At 41.2% G+C, this 21,021-nt stretch overlaps 1 protein-coding gene across 1 annotated transcript in view; it reads right to left on the minus strand.

Moving 5' to 3' along the window:
- Window positions 1-787: 787 nt before the first annotated feature.
- The window catches only part of bbs9 (Bardet-Biedl syndrome 9), a 193,393-nt gene continuing 173,159 nt past the window's right edge, over window positions 788-21,021 (minus strand). The window contains exon 17 of the mRNA XM_079640904.1: window positions 788-1,298. Coding sequence (XP_079497030.1) covers window positions 943-1,298 — 356 coding nt within the window. The 3' untranslated portion in view covers window positions 788-942. The remainder of the gene's footprint in view (window positions 1,299-21,021) is intronic.

Below are 21,021 nucleotides of genomic sequence, written 5' to 3' on the forward strand. Positions count from 1 at the left end.
CTGCTGATGTTCAGGTGTATATCAGTATGTAGTGTCTCTACTTTAAAGAGTCTGAAACCAGAGCCCAGTCTGCTCTGATTGGTTAGCTGGCCGACTCTGTTGTGATTGGTCAACCTGCTTAGAGATGTGCCGCCCCTTAGCCTATCACGTACGATTTAGTCACTCTGATGCCATCATTGATATTCAAAAAGCAGCTATCTATCTGCACAGCTAGACACCTCCACAAGAATCTTTTAACATCAGCTGGTTCCTTTATTCTAAAGCAAACAACTTATTGTTATTTGCTGCGGAAAGACTGTTCTTCCACTGCCTCGGAGTGTCTTTATTATCCAGCCTCTCCTTCGTGGTGATCTTGGAGATGAGCAGTAAACATCCTCAGGTGTTAACCGGATCTTGTCTGTATTTGTTCCTCCAGAAAACGCCATCCTGGTTTCCACGGGGCAGGAACAGGTTTGATTCCCGTGTCCTCGAGTGTCCCAGATTAAAAAAAACTCCAGAGGTCAGAGGGGGTGGTGGTGGCTGAAGGATGTGGCCTTGAGACATTTTATTCTTAGCGGCGAGGCGGGGGAGGTTTGGGGCTCGACTGGGATTAGGGAGGCGAAGAAAGACTGTGGGTTGGGGCTAGACGAAGACGACGAAGAGGAGGAGGAGGAGGAAGATTTATATACTTCATCCTCCCCCGCAGCGTAAACACACTGTGTGTGTGTGTGTGTGTGTGTGTGTGTGTGTGTGTGTGTGTGTGTGTGTGTGTGTGTGTGTGTGTGTGTGTGTGTGTGTGTGTGTGTGTGTGTGTGTGTGTGTGTGTGTGTGTGTGTGTGTGTGTGTGTGTGTGTGTGTGTGTGTGTGTGTGTGTGTGTGTGTGTGTGTGTGTGTGTGTGTGTGTGTGTGTGTGTGTGTGTGTGTGTGTGTGTGTGTGTGTGTGTGTGTGTCGCTCGGCTCCTGTCAAACATCTCCAGCCTCGGGTTCCTTCTTCTTCTCTTTCACTTTTACCGACGACTTCCTGGGCACTTTCTTGTCCCCTGTCTCCTTGCTGGCCTCCTTTCCTTCCTTGTCTTTGTCCTTCTTCTCCTTTGAAGACGACGACTCCTTCTTCTCCTTGGAGGAGGACGTTTCTTTCTTTGTCTCCTTCTTCGCCTCCTCTTTACTCGAATCCTTCTTCGGCTCCTTCTTCTCCTTGGATGACTCCTTCTTCTCCTTTTTCGCCTCCTTGACGGGTTCCTCTGCACTTCCCCCTTCTTCTTTCACGGTGGGCTCGGACGACTCCCTGGATATCTCCTTCTTCTCTTTAGAGTCTTTATCTGAATGAGAGAAGAGAAATAATCTATTGTTAATACACACACCTTGTTAGAATGCCCGAGCGGCCATGGAGGAAAGATAGGAGAGGCAGGTTGGGGTTTTTCCATAGAACACTGATTTATTTCTGAAACCACTGTGAGCACATGGCTGCCCTCCACCATCCACACAGACCCGGCCCCATGGGCGGGCCATCCAGGATTTGGGCCCGCTGTTTTAATCAGGGCTGAATAAAACATTTTAATTATTTAATTATGTTTATGGTTATCTGTAGGGCTTTGTCCTAATATTTTGACGTGAGCCTTGTCTGATTGGTCAATCCCTCCATTTTTTTTCATAAGGGAAGCCAATTTCGGCTGTCGCAACAGAGAGTGCAATCTACTGTTTCACCATAACATCTTGAGGGGCGCTGTTTCACTCGTTTTAAAATACTCAATGAGAATGGGGGAGAGACGGGCCGGCAGCAACGCGCAGCAACACACAACAAAGAAGAATTTCCAAAACTAAACAAAGTTTTTAAATTTATTTATTAAAATTATAACTACAATCCAAAAAAACAGGGGAAGCCTGGCCTCCAGGAGAAAACACCACTGCTAAAACCCCTCTGTGTCAGGTATGTGTGCATTTTTTAAGATGCACAGTTTAGCCAATGGTCGTCCCCTCTTGCTTTCACTCTCATCTTCATGATGCCTGGTCTGCATCCACACAGTATACAACCCCCTCCTCAACAACACTGACTGCTTTTTATAGGAGGCCTCAGATCTTCATTGGCTGGCACATACCATTACCATTATCTTTATGTAAGCAAACTACAACTATATACACATTTACTAAATATTTCCCCACCACTTTACCAATAATATACACCAATACCAATGGTATATTATACCATGGTCAGTATGGCTTGGCAACTGGAAGGTCACCAGTTCAAGTCCCGGCAAGACCAAGTGCTACCGAGGTGTCCCTGAGCAAGGCACCGTTCCCTACACTGCTCCCCGGGCGCCGTTCAAAATGGCAGCACACTGCTCCTAACACTAGGATGGGTCAAATGCAGAGAAACAATTTCCCCACGAGGGATTAATAAAAGTCCATCTTAAATGAGCCTCAGATGGGTCCTCACCGTCAGCTGATGCAAACACACGAGCCCCTCTGAGCCTTTAGCATCGGGAACAAATTGAGCGACAACAGCACCTGTTGCATGACAAAGGACCCCCACTTAACTAAAGGGGCCCTGCACCCACACACACACACACACTCACAGACCCCTGTCAAACACACACTGCAGCCCCGCCTCCTTCAGATTGGACGGGCTCTGATAAGATGATAACGGGACCGTTGTCTGCCAACAATGAGACGCACTTCTTATCTCCATGAGAACGAGAGACTGGAGTATCTTAACGTGTGTGTGTGTGTGTGTGTGTGTGTGTGTGTGTACTTTACTTCAAGAACATTCTCCAAAAGTGTTTGCATATGTCTGTGTGAATGCTTCTGTCTTTACATGTACGTGGAGACCCTGTGCTGTATAAATGTGTGTGTGTGTGTGTGTGTGTGTGTGTTTGGACTCCAAAGAGGATCTCTAATCAGACGGCTCATCGTCTAGGGCTTACAGAGAGAGAAAGGCAGACTTAAATTGAGTGTGTGTGTGTGTGGCAGGCAGACGGGTGCCGTAAACTACAGTAAATAACTTTCTAAATACGACCTGCATATTTGTTTTTAAACATTATGTTGGGACATGTTTGTCTCTCCTGATCAAGGGTTTTGAAATCAACCGAACTCAGACCTGGAATTTATTTTTTGCATCCAAGATGAAGCCATGCCACTAAAGGAGGATTGGATAGTTTAAAAACAAAACGTCTAGAAGGGGGAAGCTATTAAAGTGCTTTATAATTCATAAATGCTGCTATAAGTGTATCTGTCCTTATTGAAGAAGTAAAGACAACCAATATAGATACTTAGAGAGAAATGGATAACATGTTACATCATCAGAACTCCCTTACAGTTACATAAAACATACATTATTAGATCACTGTTAACATTCTAACATCAGGGATACCTAGCAGGTGTTAGTAGAAACCTAAAAAGAGCAAATAGTGTTATTTGTAAAAGGGTCAGATGTTATTTCTTCTGTCAGCTGTTCTGTTCTGTAGGCTAACACGTTGAGTGTGAATCCGTACGCCTTCTGCCTGAATCTGCTTTTTACACGTTGCCCTAATCATCTTCTTAAAAAAATGATCAGAATCCAGATTTTGTGTTCTTTAGATTTTTGTTTCAAAATTCTCACTTCTTTTTACAAATTTCGTTTTTCCATCTCAAATTTCTGATTTTTTCTTAAATTCCAGACTTTAAAAAAAATTCGGAGGAAAAAACTCTGAGTGGATCAGATGTTATTTCTTCTGTCAGCTGTTCTTAATACTTTAAGTATGAATCTATACCTCTACTGCCTGTCTTTTTATTTTTATACGTGGCCCTGATCATCTTCTTAAAAAAATGATCAGAATCCAGATTTTGTATTCTTTAGATTTGTTTCAAAATTCTCACTTTTTTCATAAAATTCGGAATTTTTATAAAAATTCTCACTTTTTTCATAAAATTCGGAATTTTTCAATATTCTCACTTTTTTTTTACAAATGTTCTCAAATTCTCGCCTTTGTCAAAATCTAGATATTTTTTTACAATTTCTTTTCTTTCTAAAATTCAGATTTTTTTACACAAATCTCACTTTTTAGAAAAAATCTGAGATATTCCTAAAAATTCTGACTTTTTTACACATTTAGTTTTTTCCTCAAATGCTCACTTTCTTTTTACAAAAATTCTGAGTCATTCCTAAAAATACTGAATTGTTTTTCTCCAAAATTGGGAATTTTTCTAAAATTTCTTTTTTTCTCAAATTCAGATATTTTTCAAAATTCAGTCTGTTTTCAAAATGTTGATTTCTTCCCTCAAAATTCCGATATTTTTCAAATTTCGTAAACTGTTCTGTTCTGTAGGATAGTACTTTAAGTGTGAGTCTATACTTCTACTGCCTAGGCCGAATGCTTCATGAAAGGCAGGATTTACGATCAATACAATCATTTTTGAACCTAAATATCTGGTTTTCTTGTTCTCTAAGGTCACATTGTTCTGCTGTCTTACATATAAGACACTTAAGTAAAAACATCTTATTGATATTTATTTTCATTACATTTGATATTATTGTAACCAAGACTAATCAGGTAACATTACGCTCAGATTTGGTTGATTAAAACACTTTTTAGGTAATTTTAACAGATTACATTTTTAAAGTAACCCTCACACCCTGCCCATTTGCAAGCACAAACATAAACATCGTTCTGAAATCTCCTTTGTTTTGAATTATGATCCCACGGAAACATAATGGAAAAGTGAGAACAAACATGGGGAATGATGAATGAAATGAATTAACGGACATGCATAAGTTGTATTTGAGGTATGCAGCTATGTTAGGTTTCCAGCCTCTAACAGACAGTTTAATGGATGCTCATTAAATTAATTGTGTTTTCCCGCCTACAGGCACTCGTCTGCCCACACATCCTCACCAAATAACTCCAAATAAACACAACCTCAACACTGCAACTGTAAACACAGGCAGTGAAAATACCCAGGACACACACACACACACGCTGCCAAACAACACATGTATCCGTCTGTGTAGAACAAGTGAGAACAAACACTTTTTAAAACACAAAAATAGACGACCACAAATTGTGTAACAAGTGTGAATTTACTGTTTTTACTTTTACTGTCAGACATGAAAGAAATCTGGTGAGGGTGTGTCTGTATCCGAGCAGCAAAACAAACCGAACACATACAACGACAATGAGTGTGTGTGTGGGTGTGAAAGTGCAGATATGTCTTCATGTGTTAGTGAACATGTGATCCACACACCCACACACACACACACACACACACACACACACACACACACACACACACACACACACACACACACACACACACACACACACACACACACACACACACACACACACACACACACACACACACACACACACACACACACACACACACACACACACACACACACACACACACACACACACCACTTCAGGGGACATTACATTGACTTACATGCATTTCCTGGAGACTTATGTCCCCATAAGGGAGGTGAGTCCCCACAAGTGACTCTGTAAACATATGTAGGTCCCCACAAGGATAGTAATACTAGATCACACACACACACAAATGCATTTGCGTAAAAGTAAACCGTATATTATTAGAAAATTACAATATTTATGAGCTTAATTTATTTTATTCGATGATTACAAATATTCTATAACTCTGCAGATGTAACATGACTAACTTAATTAAAACTTTATGGTCCTAAAAAAAGAGCCAACGTGAATGAACATGTCGTTCATCAGCCTATTGTGAGATTGAGCCAACATTTTTTTTTTTTAAGGAACGTCTGAATAAATGGTAACTTGTAATAATAGCATCTTTCCTTATTTTAATCTCTTGTTTGCTTTCAGGCCATTTATTGAAAGGACAGATTTGTGACTTGTGCAGAAACATGTTCAACATTACAGAGAATAATTTACTACAAAAGGGACACTGAGAGCGCAGTGACGAGAGAAGAATGACAGTCAGCTCAATGAAATGGTATTGAAATTGATCCAAATCACAATTACCTCTCGAGCGCTTTATAAATGACAGCTTTACAATCTGTTCGACACGTCTTCTCGCTTTAATAGAAATATAATTGACTGTTTTGCTTCTTGTGGTGCTGAATGGACAGCTCCAGTAAACGTGTCATTGTAGTGGTTTTTATTGTGACTGTACTTCATCTAGTTTTATTACTAATATCTACTATTTTAAATTACTAAATCCGATTTTCTTTTTGGCTGCCTGTCTCTTACTTTTCGATCCCTCGGCTTTCTCATTTTGTGTTGTGGTTGAATAACTTGTATGGTGTATATTAATGTATCCTTTGTCAGGTTGAGTTTGGTAAATGTCCTTATTATTCTACTTTATACCTTTGCAGGACTATACCTACAGGTTTAGTTCCTACCTACTTCTGTAATTAATACAAAAACTACCCAGCAGTAAAGTAATTTAAATAAACCTCAGCTTACCAGCTTATATACCAACACACTAATAACACATTTAATACACAAATTCAGTGTATGGGATGTTCCAATTGGACCTACTGCATAATGGGTACTTCGACTGTTGGTATTTTTACTTGAATACAATTTTAAATGCAGGATTTCAGTACCTCTCCCACTTCTGGTTCTTACTAAACTATGTTTGAAAGTTTGTTGTGAAAATGAGGTCTAATTGTAATGATATGTATGTTCTCATGTAGGATCTGTGCAGAAAAATACTTTCCCACAAAACACTTCCATGCACTTCGATATCTAAAGCATATTCCAGCTACCAGAGAAGCGACACCGTGGTCTTCTAGTTTCCCCTCTTTGCTCTCAGCAGGAAATACAAGTGTGTGTGTGTGTGTGTGTGAGTGAGAGGAGTTGAGAGGCCGTGACCTCGGGGAAGCGGTAGCAAAGGGTCTATAAACATTGACGTTGTAAGACAAGATGGCAGCTTCCCTCCTGTATGTAAATCCAGCGGGGTCAGGTCACATCATGTCAGTGACTTCAACAAACTGACAAAGTGGAGGTCTGTAGACTAAACAGAGCGGAGGCTGCTGAGCTGAAGCTCTTTTTAAATGGGATTTGAGCTACCTAGAAACGTCTGGTGGTTTCCGTCAGGATTAGGGCGGTGTGCAGCCGCTTTTAATCCCACGTGAATCTCCCACAGACTTGTCTGGATGGGATCATTGTGACGGGAAAACACGGGGCAATGCACTTCCTTATGTTACACTTCATTGACTTTGGTGAACGGTCCTTAAGGGAATACATCTATTATAATATGGTTCCCCCAAATTGCTGAGGAGGTGTTTCATTTTCAGGAACATACATGAAAAAAGCCTTCTGATGCAGACGCTGCCTGCATAATGACATGATTGCCCTGGTGTGGTTTGTTAGTTGGTTCTGTGAAAATGAAGTTATTGCTAGAACAGTCCTCCTCCTCCTCCTCCTGGTGCTTCAGTTTCCACGTTACCATGTTGGAACATTTCAATTTGGGATCGTTTATTAGTCCATTGTGGACTCCTCACCTCAACTGCATGATTATGTTCTTGTCATGGAATCTGTGTGTATATATATCAGGATTTAAGGTCTGTGGTTGCCGGTTCAAATCCCCTGTTCTTCTGCGGATGGGAGAAGTGAATGAGTTCCCCTCAGTGAACATGCTGTGGTTGAACTGTGTGAATGTGAGGCTGGAAAAAAAAGCACCGTGCATGACAACGTGTTTCATGTTTTCTGCCAAAATACCCATTGCTGCAATTCAATATAGACTTTTAGTGACTGAGGCATCAATAAACGTCAGAGTGGTTACACTAAGGAAGTCAAAGCAGTCTGTTAAGGTTTGGAAAAGATTGTGGCTTGATGTAATACGGAATAAAGTCGGCAGCGACTTAACTAACAAAATACATTGGGAATATTAAACATTTAGCCATGGGTGCGTTGGGAACGACATACTAACGTTAAATGTTTACTTAAAGAGGACATATTCTGCACATTTTCAGCTGTATATCAGTATGTAGTGTCTCTACTTTAAAGAGTCCTCTCCTGCTGATGTTCAGGTGTATATCAGTATGTAGTGTCTCTACTTTAAAGAGTCCTCTCCTGCTGATGTTCAGGTGTATATCAGTATGTAGTGTCTCTACTTTAAAGAGTCCTGTCCTGATGATGTTCAGGTGTATATCAGTATGTAGTGTCTCTACTTTAAAGAGTCCTCTCCTGCTGATGTTCAGGTGTATATCAGTATGTAGTGTCTCTACTTTAAAGAGTTCTCTCCTGCTGATGTTCAGGTGTATATCAGTATGTAGTGTCTCTACTTTAAAGAGTCCTCTCCTGCTGATGTTCAGGTGTATATCAGTATGTAGTGTCTCGACTTTAAAGAGTCCTCTCCTGCTGATGTTCAGGTGTATATCAGTATGTAGTGTCTCTACTTTAAAGAGTCCTCTCCTGCTGATGTTCAGGTGTATATCAGTATGTAGTGTCTCTACTTTAAAGAGTCCTCTCCTGCTGATGTTCAGGTGTATATCAGTATGTAGTGTCTCTATTTTAAAGAGTTCTCTCCTGCTGATGTTCAGGTGTATATCAGTATGTAGTGTCTCTACTTTAAAGAGTTCTCTCCTGCTGATGTTCAGGTGTATATCAGTATGTAGTGTCTCTACTTTAAAGAGTCCTCTCCTGCTGATATTCAGGTGTATATCAGTATGTAGTGTCTCTATTTTAAAGAGTCCTCTCCTGCTGATGTTCAGGTGTATATCAGTATGTAGTGTCTCTACTTTAAAGAGTCCTCTCCTGCTGATGTTCAGGTGTATATCAGTATGTAGTGTCTCTACTTTAAAGAGTCCTCTCCTGCTGATGTTCAGGTGTATATCAGTATGTAGTGTCTCTACTTTAAAGAGTTCTCTCCTGCTGATGTTCAGGTGTATATCAGTATGTAGTGTCTCTACATGTCTCCATGCTTTAATGTTCACAAAGCTCTTTATTGTTCTCATACTGCCTGTGCTGCAGCACCTCTTTTCACCCTCTGTCTGAAACCAGAGCCCAGTCTGCTCTGATTGGTTAGCTGGCCGGCTCTGTTTTGATTGGTCAATCGCTTAGAGAAGCATTTCACCACTTCCTGTTCCCTCGTCTCAGAGCAAATGGGATCTCTCCATAGGATTTTGGAAAATATCTGTAAATCAGGTCTGTGGTTGAGACACATTGAAGAGACGGATCACGTTTTGTTCTACGACATTAAATCCATCAGCAGTGACCCCACTGGTGATTTCTGAAGAGTTTACGTGTCTGAGAAACGATGGTTGTTACCAAGTGGCTGAATACGACTACAGAAGTTGTGGAGGACGTTGTACGTCATCACGCCGAACACGTAAACACTCCTCTAAGTTTGTTTCCCCTGTTCTGCTTGAAAGCAAGTCCCTGCCTCCTGCAGACTGTTCAAACAGACGCTTCAACTCGTACCATTTAGAATCTGTGTGTTTGAATATGGATCTGAAGTTGGCGTGACGTTGAAGTCGTTCCTGTAGAGCATAACGTTAGCATTTTGCTTCTGGTGATTAGATTTATGATTAGAAAATTATAAAAGTAGGGTAGACATGTGGAGATTATCCAGCTGAACAAAACGTGCATTCATCAAACAGGTTCGTTTCCAAAGACCTTATTTCCAGCTATTTTCCAAAATCCTCTGGAGAAATCCCGTTGCTTTTTTGTCGAGGGAACCAGCAGCTTCCTTCCGGGTAGATACGTCCTCCCTGCACCGCTCTTTAGAAGCGCATTTGATGTAAAATTCTGTATGTTCCTGCATTCCCACTTAAAGTATTGGGATTTCGCCAGGGTTTTAACTTCTTTAGCTACGATCTCCGAGTATAAGACGTGAGTTTAACGGACATACCCCCGATGCATTGCTTCTTTTCAGATAATTCTCTTTTGGTTTGTTAACTTTTTTTTCAATGGACATACAGTATGTAAAGATACAGATATTCCAGTGTATTGCTTTTGGTGCAGAATTTGTGTGCTTATTAATTGATAGCATGAGAGAAGTTTGGCTTATTTGAACACACACAATTGTTTATGGCTTATTGACCTGCAGGATTATTTCTGTTTTGAGTTTGTATCTCCATGGTCTATTGCATTCATTATAAGTGGCTTTGGACATGAACGTCAGCTAAATGAACTGTAATGTGATGTGCACCTGACACGTTTCCTAGATTATCACGGGACCAAAAAAGTCCTGTAGAAATCTCTTTCCCACTGCTTTCAACCTGAAGCCATCTCTCACTGGAGTTTAGAGGGCAACACTTGTTTGTTCCTCGTGGGTCAATAACAAAAACCACAGCAACAAAAGCCCCTTGAGGATTAGATAAGAGGAACGATGCTATCTGCGCTGCGTTCAAAGCCTGCACGTTCTGCTTGGATTCGCATGTTAGCAGAAGATCGCGCCGCTGCATTCATCTGCAGGCAGCCGTAGTCAAAATAGAGGCGAATGCACAGAAGCCCCGCATCCTGACCAATCAGCACGCAGGATAACCCACTCTGCACGGGGAGTGTGTGTGTGTGAGAGAGAAACAGAATCTGCCAAGAGCTGACTGATTGGATCTGTGGTCTACTGTGTTTCTTTGAGTGTGTGCGCCAACTGAGATCATATGTGCCTCCGTGTGTGTGTGTGTGTGTGTGTGTGTGTGTGTGTGTGTGTGTGTGTGTGTGTGTGTGTGTGTGTGTGTGTGTGTGTGTGTGTGTGTGTGTGTGTGTGTGTGTGTGTGTGTGTGTGTGTGTGTGTGTGTGTGTGTGTGTGTTTTCATGTGGTCCAGACGAGGCGGTCGGGCAGGACACAACAGTATTATGTGAAATCTAAAAACAAAGCTGTGTGGTCGACAGCGTGGGAAATGACAGTGTGTGTGTGTTACAGAGCGTTAAACACACACACACACATATACAAACACGGAAATAGGGCAAATTCAGTTTATGGAAGTAAATCCAAAATTGGGTGCGTTGGGGGTCAACTTTAGTCAAACTTTGAAATTCAAATTTGAGACGTTGACCAATAAAAACGGGTCTTGACCAATCAGCGACCTCAATCAAAAGTGCCTTAAACTTGTGTCAAATGGCGATTGTCTGAAATAACTCCAGTTCTATTTAGTGTATGAGAAAAAACCCATTATTTCATAACATACAAGTAATAAAAGGTTAAGCCCCACATCAGGGAATGAGCAGGAATGAGTCCTAAAACCAGAAATGAGTCAGCATTTTAGCACTTACGGCCCGTCCACACTACAGCTTCGACACCTTCAAAAACGGTTTCCAACGCGTCTGCCCATTCACTTTGAATGGAGTGACGTCACGTTGCCTCGCTTTTCGCCGAACTGAATTGTGGGTAGCAGAGCGGAGCTTTCCTGGCGTTTCAGGCTGCAAAAGTTGAACAATGTTCAACTTCTGAAGCCGGAGACGCCGGAGTAGCCAGCGTCAGCCAATCAAATCCCGTTTATGCAAATCTGACAGTACAGGCGCTAGCCAATCAAACTGCGTGTAAGCTGGGAGAGCCAGACCGCAGTTCATTTCCTCATATTCCAAACGAGAAATTACGGTAGCAAATCACCCGGTTCTTTACGACCACAACTATTTACTGGGATACAAACCGGAGGAACCAGGCATGGAGGGAGGTGGCAGAGACAGTGGGTGAAACTGGTAGGTTTTCGCCCGTTTGGGGAGTTTATATATATATATATAAATCGCTTGCATAAAATCCCGGGGTTTTTTGCTTTGTATGCCGGGGGCGGGAGATTCATGTGATTGGTTGTTGGTCGCGGTGCTCGAATAAAATCCCCAAGCTTCAGACACGACCAGCTCCAAGCTTTTTTTGAAGCTATAGTGTGGAAGGGCCGTTACGGTTCACTTGTATGTTTTATAAACTTGATTTTGGTCAGATGTCTGAAATAGGTTTGTGGTTACATCAGTAAATACCCAACTAGTGAATGTCTTAAGCATTTGTGCCTTAAACACCGTTGTTTGCTAACAAGTTTCTCAATTAGACTACTAAACGTCATCATGTCAAACATTAGCCACCTTTAGCTTAGCGGTGGTGATAAGAAGTCATGTGACCGTGCTGTAGTTTGTACGTTAGCTTCCTACTTCGGGCGATTTCATTTAAGCTTTAAAACCATAAAGTGGTGATAATATGTAGAGATGATCCTGTTACTGCAATATGAGGATATCCAATGGAACGATCCCATTGGCTTGTGATGCTGTCTTCAAGGTCGGCCTACAATTATATGTCATCCCTTACAATTTTAACTTAATCATCAAGTTGTTATTACACTAGCCCAAATAACCAGCAACAAAATCATCGAAACCATAAAAATGAATAATATATATTTGATGCAAAATTGTTTGAGTGTTTGTAAAAGACAGAAAAGAGAGAGAGACAGAGAGAGCTTGACAGTGGATGGACAGGCAGCGTTTAATACTATTCTTGGTGAGGAATTTGCTGTTGAAGCACCTCAGGCCTGTCCATTGCTGTGTGTGTGTGTGTGTGTGTGTGTGTGTGTGTGTGTGTGTGTGTGTGTGTGTGTGTGTGTGTGTGTGTGTGTGTGTGTGTGTGTGTGTGTGTGTGTGTGTGTGTGTGTGTGTGTGTGTGTGTGTGTGGAGATTAATCTGAATCCAGCAACAGAACTGTATGCATTTAAAACCACAAGTTTTTCTATTTAAAGTGATTAGGATTAGTTTTCATATGTTAAAAACTTTATTCAAAGATTCAGTTACTCAGTGCAACCACATTGTGTCGGCTCAAAGAGTGGAAACTATTCGATTTAGAGTCAAAGCCTGATTTCAGTCCCCTTTATGCGACTAAAGGCGTCACTTTTCTGCAACACAGCTGCTTATCAGATGATTGAACAGCGTTGGAAGTCTCCCATCTCACCTTTTAAACGTCAGGAATATGTTGAGGTAGCATCCAAAACGTTTGCAACCAACAATGCAACAAGCACATTCTGACTATTTCATCAGAATAGTTGACTTCCTGTTTGTTCAGACAGACATTTTATTAAAAATGGTTCTATTTGAACATCCCTTCGCTTTTAATCAAAGCAACACTTCCACCCTCAGTGCCGGTGCAACTCAAATCTGTTTTACATCTAAATCAATTAATATAAGATTAATACGTTTTGGAGTTTGGCAAATCCAGGTTATTTTATTAATCTGTATTCAAACTAAATCCAGTATCTGAACACAAATCTGGAGAGGACTCGACAGGGAGAGGAGAAGGTAAGTCAACGTGGAAAATAGAAATGAGGCAAAGTCAATTATAGAGATATAGAGAGAATTACAGTTTGAATTAAATAAGGAAAACAGAAAGGGAGAAGGAGGGTAATTGACGCATTTAAAATAAGACAATAAAGGAGAGTAAAGTAACGAGAGGGACTCTCTCTCTGGGTGTGGTATAGTGGGTGGGTTCATTCCCGCGGTTGGCCAAGATATTTTCTCTCTGCGCAGCTACGCCCTGCTACTAAGCAACACACACACACACACACACACACACACACACACACGCACATTCACACACACACATACACATAATGTACAGAAAAATATACAGTGGCCGGTCTGAAGTACCGACATTTTGGCCTGATACAAAAGGACTTGAAGTGTTCCAGGTCTGGTGGTGACATAAAATCTCTCAGACACACACACACACACACACACACACACACACACACACACACACACACACACACACACACACACACACACACACACACACACACACACACACACACACACACACACACACACACACACACACACACACACACACACACACACACAGACACACACACACACACACACACACAGACACACACACACACACACACACACACACACACACACACACGCCTGTCAACTTCTTAAGCGCGCTCTGCCTAAATACAGCCAGCCACATCAGAGAGGACATTTACAACACACACACATACACATGGAGACACACAGACAGAGACAGAGACAGACACACACACACACACACACACACACACACACACACACACACACACACACACACACACACACACACACACACACACACACACACACACACACACACACACACACACACACACACACACACACACACACACACACACACACACACACACACACACACACACACACACACACACTGTTTTTGCTCACGTTTCTCTAAATTTGGACTACATTTCCCAGAAGCCTTGCCACTACACATTCCTGCAGCCCTTTCCCAAAGAGATTAAATATGCCACATTATCTGCCAGAACCGGTGTTGTAAAAAAAAGATTCAAATATTGATTGGAAAGGATTTCATCAACAACAAAAACTGATGGTAAAAAGCAGTCCGTTCCTCCTTAGCTTTGGTCTGTTAATAGAAATTAACAACCTCTGGAATGTTCAGATTGACCAATCAGAATCGAGTATTCAACTAAGCTGCCATATTTTCACATATATAAGATAGCTGTATGAAAAGTTATTCATTATAGGGCCAATCAAATGATTTACTGGCAAATCAATGCAATTAGATACCTCTGATCTGTTGGTAGAGAAATGTAAATAATCCTGCAGTAAAATACCGCTGCTAGCATTTAACGCTTTCCAGAGAGTGACCTGAAACCACTAGTCAAACAAAGAAATCACTCTCTTTAGATCAGTTAATCCAAAAATGAATTTGTCAGGCGAACAGTATAAGGTTTTACAATAAAAAAGACCTACACTAGACAAAACATACAGTAAAACCACAGAACAAATATAGACACTGGCACAAAACGGAACAGCAGCTGAATTTAATGTTGGAACGCTCCATTTGTTCCATTTAACCTCAAACATGCTAAATGTAGAGCTGTGTAACCCAGTGAAACATGTGCCATGTTAAAAATGAAAAGAGCAGAAGCAGCAGTGCCGTGACCTTGTCCGTCCGTGGAGCCAATTATAACAGAATCTGACGATATTTTGAGACCTTTTTTTTTATATTTCAGGGCGCTGGATGTTTTCTTTGTCCCAGAGAGGAAGTTGGAACACCCAGCGAGCCGCAGACAGAGGTGGGAAGTAGTGGAGTACAAATACTTCGTTACTGTACTTAAGTACATTGTTCTGGTATCAGTACTTTAATCCACTACTTATTTTTCTGACTACTTTTTACTTTGACTTCTTACATGTTGAACACAAATACCTGTACTTTCTACTTCTTACATTTTCCAAACAGGCTGGTTCCTTTAGTTTTAATGTGTGTTTCATTACATTTATTAGAGTACTTTTCCGAATGCTCAAAGCACTGTACATTACATATTACACATATTAGCAAAGTATGGTGAAGTCAGTGTCTTGCCCAAGGAGAACAAAGTAAACACTGGTAAAACAGCTGGTAGTTATGGGTACTTTTTTACTTAAAGGGGACCTATCATGTAAAATGCACTTCTGTACGTCTTTTATACATGAACATGTGTCCCCGGTGTGTCAGGGAACTCACCAAGTGTCAGAACAGCACGGTAACAGCATGGCAACAGCATGGTAACAGCATGGTAACAGCATGGTAACAGCATGGTAACAGCATGGTAACATAACGCTTGTGCCTCGTCCCCCTGCAAGCTGCAGCTCATTTGCCACAGAATCAGCCCTTGCAAAAACAGGGCTGGAATACAGCAAATAGAGCGAAATGAGGCATGGCCAAAATGCATGATCTGTTTGGTATTTTGAAAAAAAAAACTTCACAGACATGTTCTATAGAGGTATGACCCTACAATATATGTTTCAAATACAGCATGATACATACATACATACATACATACATACATACATACATACATACATACATACATACATACGTACGTACATTTCAAAGCCCATACTTCTTTACTTTTACTTGAGTAAAGAAGTTTAGTCAGTACTTCTACTTTCACCAGAGTATTCTTTTAACACGAGTATCTGTACTTTCTACTTGAGTAAAGGATGTGTGTACTTTTGGCCGCAGACGAAGCACCCTGGTGGGGGAAACCCTGCACACACGCCCCCCCCCCCCCCCCCCCCCCAACCTCCAATCCCAGCAGCGAGACCCCTGAGGAGCTGAGGGACACCACAGTGTGTGTGCACATATGCATTACGACGTGTACACCAAACCACCTAAGTACCTACAAATTAAACGCTACCGAGCCTCACACACACTCAGGTGCCAACACATGGAACTTGTGTGGTCCAAATGGGACGCTGAGCTCACACTGTGATTACTTTAAAAGGTGGGAATACTCTTACTGGGAGGCAAAATACAGTTCATTCTGGACCTAGGAAAACAGCAGCTGCCAAAATACAATCTTGTTACAATCCTATATTCGTAACCACATCAAGGGCATTGACCCATCCTAGTATTATAAGAAGTGGGCAGAAATCCTTCAAATTGACTCTCCTCTTAAGCACCAACCTGGTTCTTCTTCCAGCAACTCTTTCTCTCCCTCGAGTTTCATCCACCGTTACGTTCTCTATCATCCGTTTTAGACACACTATTATGATGTGGAGGTCACAAACACATTTCCACACACACACACAAACACACACAGGTAGTAAACATCCTCTCTACTGTATAATCACGCCGTTAGTTTGCTCCCTTTTTACTTTCACGCTTCATTTTCAGTTCCCTCCCCCTCCCCCTCCTTCTCCTCCTCCTCCTCCTCCTGATATCTGGCCCTCTCGCCCACACTAGTAAACTCTCAGTAGGTTAATGGTTGCTGCAGTCCTCTAATCACAGCTCCAAACAGCCGACGACACTGTGAATTCGAGCCAGACTGTAAACACAAACAGGGACAACAACAACAACAAAAAGTGCCAAGTCTATTACAAGTGTCCTTAGAGGCTTTAGAAGTGCATGGAGCACGGCTGAAAAGATCACAGAACGTGAAACAAGCATTATTACATGGCTCAGTTAAACCCTCAATTCTGATTGGTCGATTTGGACAATCCAGAGGTTGTTAATTTGTACTAACAGACCGTTGCTAAGGAGGATCAAGGGACTATGTGACGTTGTACACACTGAAGGGAACAGCGGAAGAAACCTGACAGGAAGCAAACACTAAAGGGAACAGCAGAAGAAGACAGACAGGAAGTAAACACTAAAGGGAACAGGAGAAGAAGACAGAAAGGAAGTAAACACTAAAGGGAACAGTTGAAGAAGACAGACAGACATACAGACAGGAAGTAAACAATAAAGGGAACAGCAGAAGAAGACAGACAGGAAGTAAACACTAAAGGGAACAGCAGAAGAAGACAGACAGACAGGAAGTAAACAATAAAGGGAACAGCAGAAGAAGACAGACAATAAGTACACACTAAAGGGAACAACAGAAGAAGAGAGACAGGAAATAAACTCTAAAGGGAACAGCAGAAGACAGACAGGAAGTAAACACTAAAGGGAACAGCAGAAGAAGACAGACAGGAAGTAAACACTAAAGGGAACAGTAGAAGAAGACAGACAGGAAGTAAACACTAAAGGGAACAGTTGAAGAAGACAGACAGACATACAGACAGGAAGTAAACAATAAAGGGAACAGCAGAAGAAGACAGACAGGAAGTAAACACTAAAGGGAACAGCAGAAGAAGACAGACAGACAGGAAGTAAACAATAAAGGGAACAGCAGAAGAAGACAGACAGACAGGAAGTAAACAATAAAGGGAACAGCAGAAGAAGACAGACAATAAGTACACACTAAAGGGAACAACAGAAGAAGAGAGACAGGAAATAAACTATAAAGGGAACAGCAGAAGAAGACAGACAAGAAGTAAACACTAAAGGGAACAGCAGAAAACAGACAGGAAGTAAACACTAAAGGGAACAGCAGAAGAAGAGAGACAGGAAGTAAACACTAACGGGAACAGCAGAAGAAGACAGGCAGGAAGTAAACACTAAAGGGAACACAGTATGGGCTCTGGCTGTGTTTAAAGACTGGTTAATGAAAAATAAAATGTGAACAGACTTGGACAGTTACAGCAAACCTCGATCATTTTAAGTCATAATGTTGTTGCCAAAGTTTGTACACCGTGGAACAGAATATTTTTTCCCTTAGTGGAGTCAAAACAATCATTTTTAAATTGGTCTTGTGAGTCAACTTGTTGGTTTATCTAGTATGCAGCCGTGTAATAAGCGGGATAATGTGAAGCAGATCAGTCAATATTAAAAAACATTATTCCTTAAACAGGAACACTTTATAGGACACAACAAGCAACCAACACTTAAAAGTTTACTTTTCAACAACCTGTCCTATCTATTTGTTGTATTAAAAGAGCAACTTAAAGAGGTAACATAGAGGTAGAGAGACAGAGAGAGAAAGGGGTCAAACAGAGAGTTCACTATCTCCACATCTTTGGCAAAACCGTCAAATTTCCTGTTACCACAGGTGTGAGTGTGGGTGGAATCAGTGTGTGTGCTCAAGTGATCCTGTCAAATATACTGCTCATCAGCAAACACACACACACACACACACACACACACACACACACACACACACACACACACACACACACACACACACACACACACACACACACACACACAGATGGATAACGTCAGTATGTGATCATTTTTGGTTTACATACCCAGTGAAGGTCAGTCCACCACACCCACATACCACACACACTTTAACTCCGCACGGCCTCCCTGCATGCTGACTCTAAACTGAAGACTCAACTTAATATTAACTTCTGTTTCTGTGTTTATGTTATCTTGTCAATCCACATGTAGCTTCGACACTCGTCAGTATTAGTATATTGCATGCTTTCTGACTTGGACTAAAGGGAAGTTACGAATAGAGGAAAAAGCACGTTTTATTAGACAGATAGGTAGATATCCCATTATTAAATCAGCCTTTTTATCCAGAGGCAAACCTGGTATCTGATATAAAGCTTAGTGTTATGCTTTCTGTTCAACTTGCTGTAGTAAAATTCTCAAAAAAAATCAAAAAACAAGAAAACAATTTCATACTGCTAAGACGCTTTGAAAAAGGTATTGTGCACCTTCAAACCAGCTATGACTATTTTCAAAAACACACACACACACACACACACACACACACACACACACACACACACACACACACACACACACACACACACACACACACACACACACACACACACACACACACACACACACACACACACACACACACACACACACACACACACACACACACACACACACACACACACACACGAAGTGATTAATCTGACCACTCCTGTTCTTGGCAGTGCTTCCGCCAGTAAATCTAGGCTCTGGTGGCAGTCTGCATTCCACACACACACACACACACACACACACACACACACAGACACACACACACAAACACACACACACACATGTATACACACACTGTATAAACTAAACAGACCATCCAAAACTAAGACACACAGGCATACCCGCGCATGCATACACCTGCAGAGAAATACACAAGTACCAAAGTATGCATCCCTGAATCCAAGTGCAAACACAACCTTGGGAAATTCACTCTTATGATGCTGTAAGGCACTGAGAATGTACCACAGTAAATTAACATATAACAATAATGTTCATGCACATTTACTATAACACCAAACCTCCAAATATGGCTATAAAAACAACACTTCCTTGCACGATAAATGGCGATTATAGGTACATTTTACGAAGAGAAAATCGATTTGACCCAACTTATCTTTAAAGAGGCCTTTCTGCTTTTGGGGTTTTCCCTCTCCTCTCATGTGTTGCAGGTAAATGGTTTTTCTAACTATTCAATCTACCTGGAAAACTGCAACTTTTTTACATGATGTTAATACACAAAGACTTTGAATATACTCACTTAAAATAATTATTTGTTGGGGTGTTATTTGAAAAAGTACATTGACTCTTTATTTATGGTCTAAAAATACTAATTAAAAGTCATGAAATCTAGAAACTAGAAGAACTGAAATATTATCAGCAAAATGTACTCATAGCATCAAAAATAAAGGACTCAGTACACAAAATGGCTCTTTTCAAAGTATAATATAAATATAGTACCAATACGTTTTATTCCTAAAAAAGACATGCATAAGTGTTCTAATGTTTTAGTCTGTAAATGTTGAGCTTAAGATATTGCATTTATTAGTCGTACAGTGCTGCAGTGCATCAGATATATTGTAAATAGTATATAGTGTAAAATAAAATGTAGTGTGGTTTGGAAAAATGCAATATTTGCCTCTGAAATACAGTGGGGTAGAAGTATAAAGTAGCATCATGTGAACATACTTAGTAAAGAAGAAGTACTGTATGTCTTCATTACACGTACTTACTCTCCATCACTGCTATTGAATTGTGTTTGCTATCAAACCTTAAAGACAATGACGTGCAGGACGTTCTGTTGAGTTCAATCAACCAGAATATCCAAATTGCCTCTGTAAGCTTTAACAAAAAGGGGAATACGCCCTTGCCTTACAAGCAGTCCCTAAAATACTTCTCAGTTTATTGTTTCTGTAGTAAATGTGATCTGCATCTTGTTCCTACAATAACTGCAGCACGTACGCAGGGTGTGGAGGTGTAGCGTAATTGTAGAGGGAGGTGTCGGCCTGTCCTCCTTTTGGCTGAGGACACTCATAATCATCATCATACATCCTATCATTTCACAACACACACACACACACACACACACACACACACACACACACACACACACACACACACACACACACACACACACACACACACACACACACACACACACACACACACACACACACACACACACACACACACACACACACACACACACACACACACACACACACACACACACGTACACACATACACACAGCCACAAATACTCTCGCAGACACACACGTGTATACGTCCACAGCTAACCAGAGATCAGAGTCCCGACCCGAACGCTGTGATCTCATTGGGTGACTCATTTCTCTGACTGACCTTGCCTAATCTAATCGTGTGAGGAAAGAAACAAAGTCTCAGACGCCGTCCTAAATTTAAAGCGCGTGATAAGGTTAGGAGCTAAACAGGAAACAGGAAGTGCGGGGAATCGTGGGAAAAAAGAGTCTAAACAAACGAACTGTCGCCTCGATGTGGGCTGGTAGATTTATGGTAAATATTTGAACA

Source organism: Notothenia rossii (genome assembly GCF_949606895.1).
Source record: "Notothenia rossii genome assembly, chromosome: 7".
Classification (NCBI taxonomy): Eukaryota; Metazoa; Chordata; class Actinopteri; order Perciformes; family Nototheniidae; genus Notothenia; species Notothenia rossii.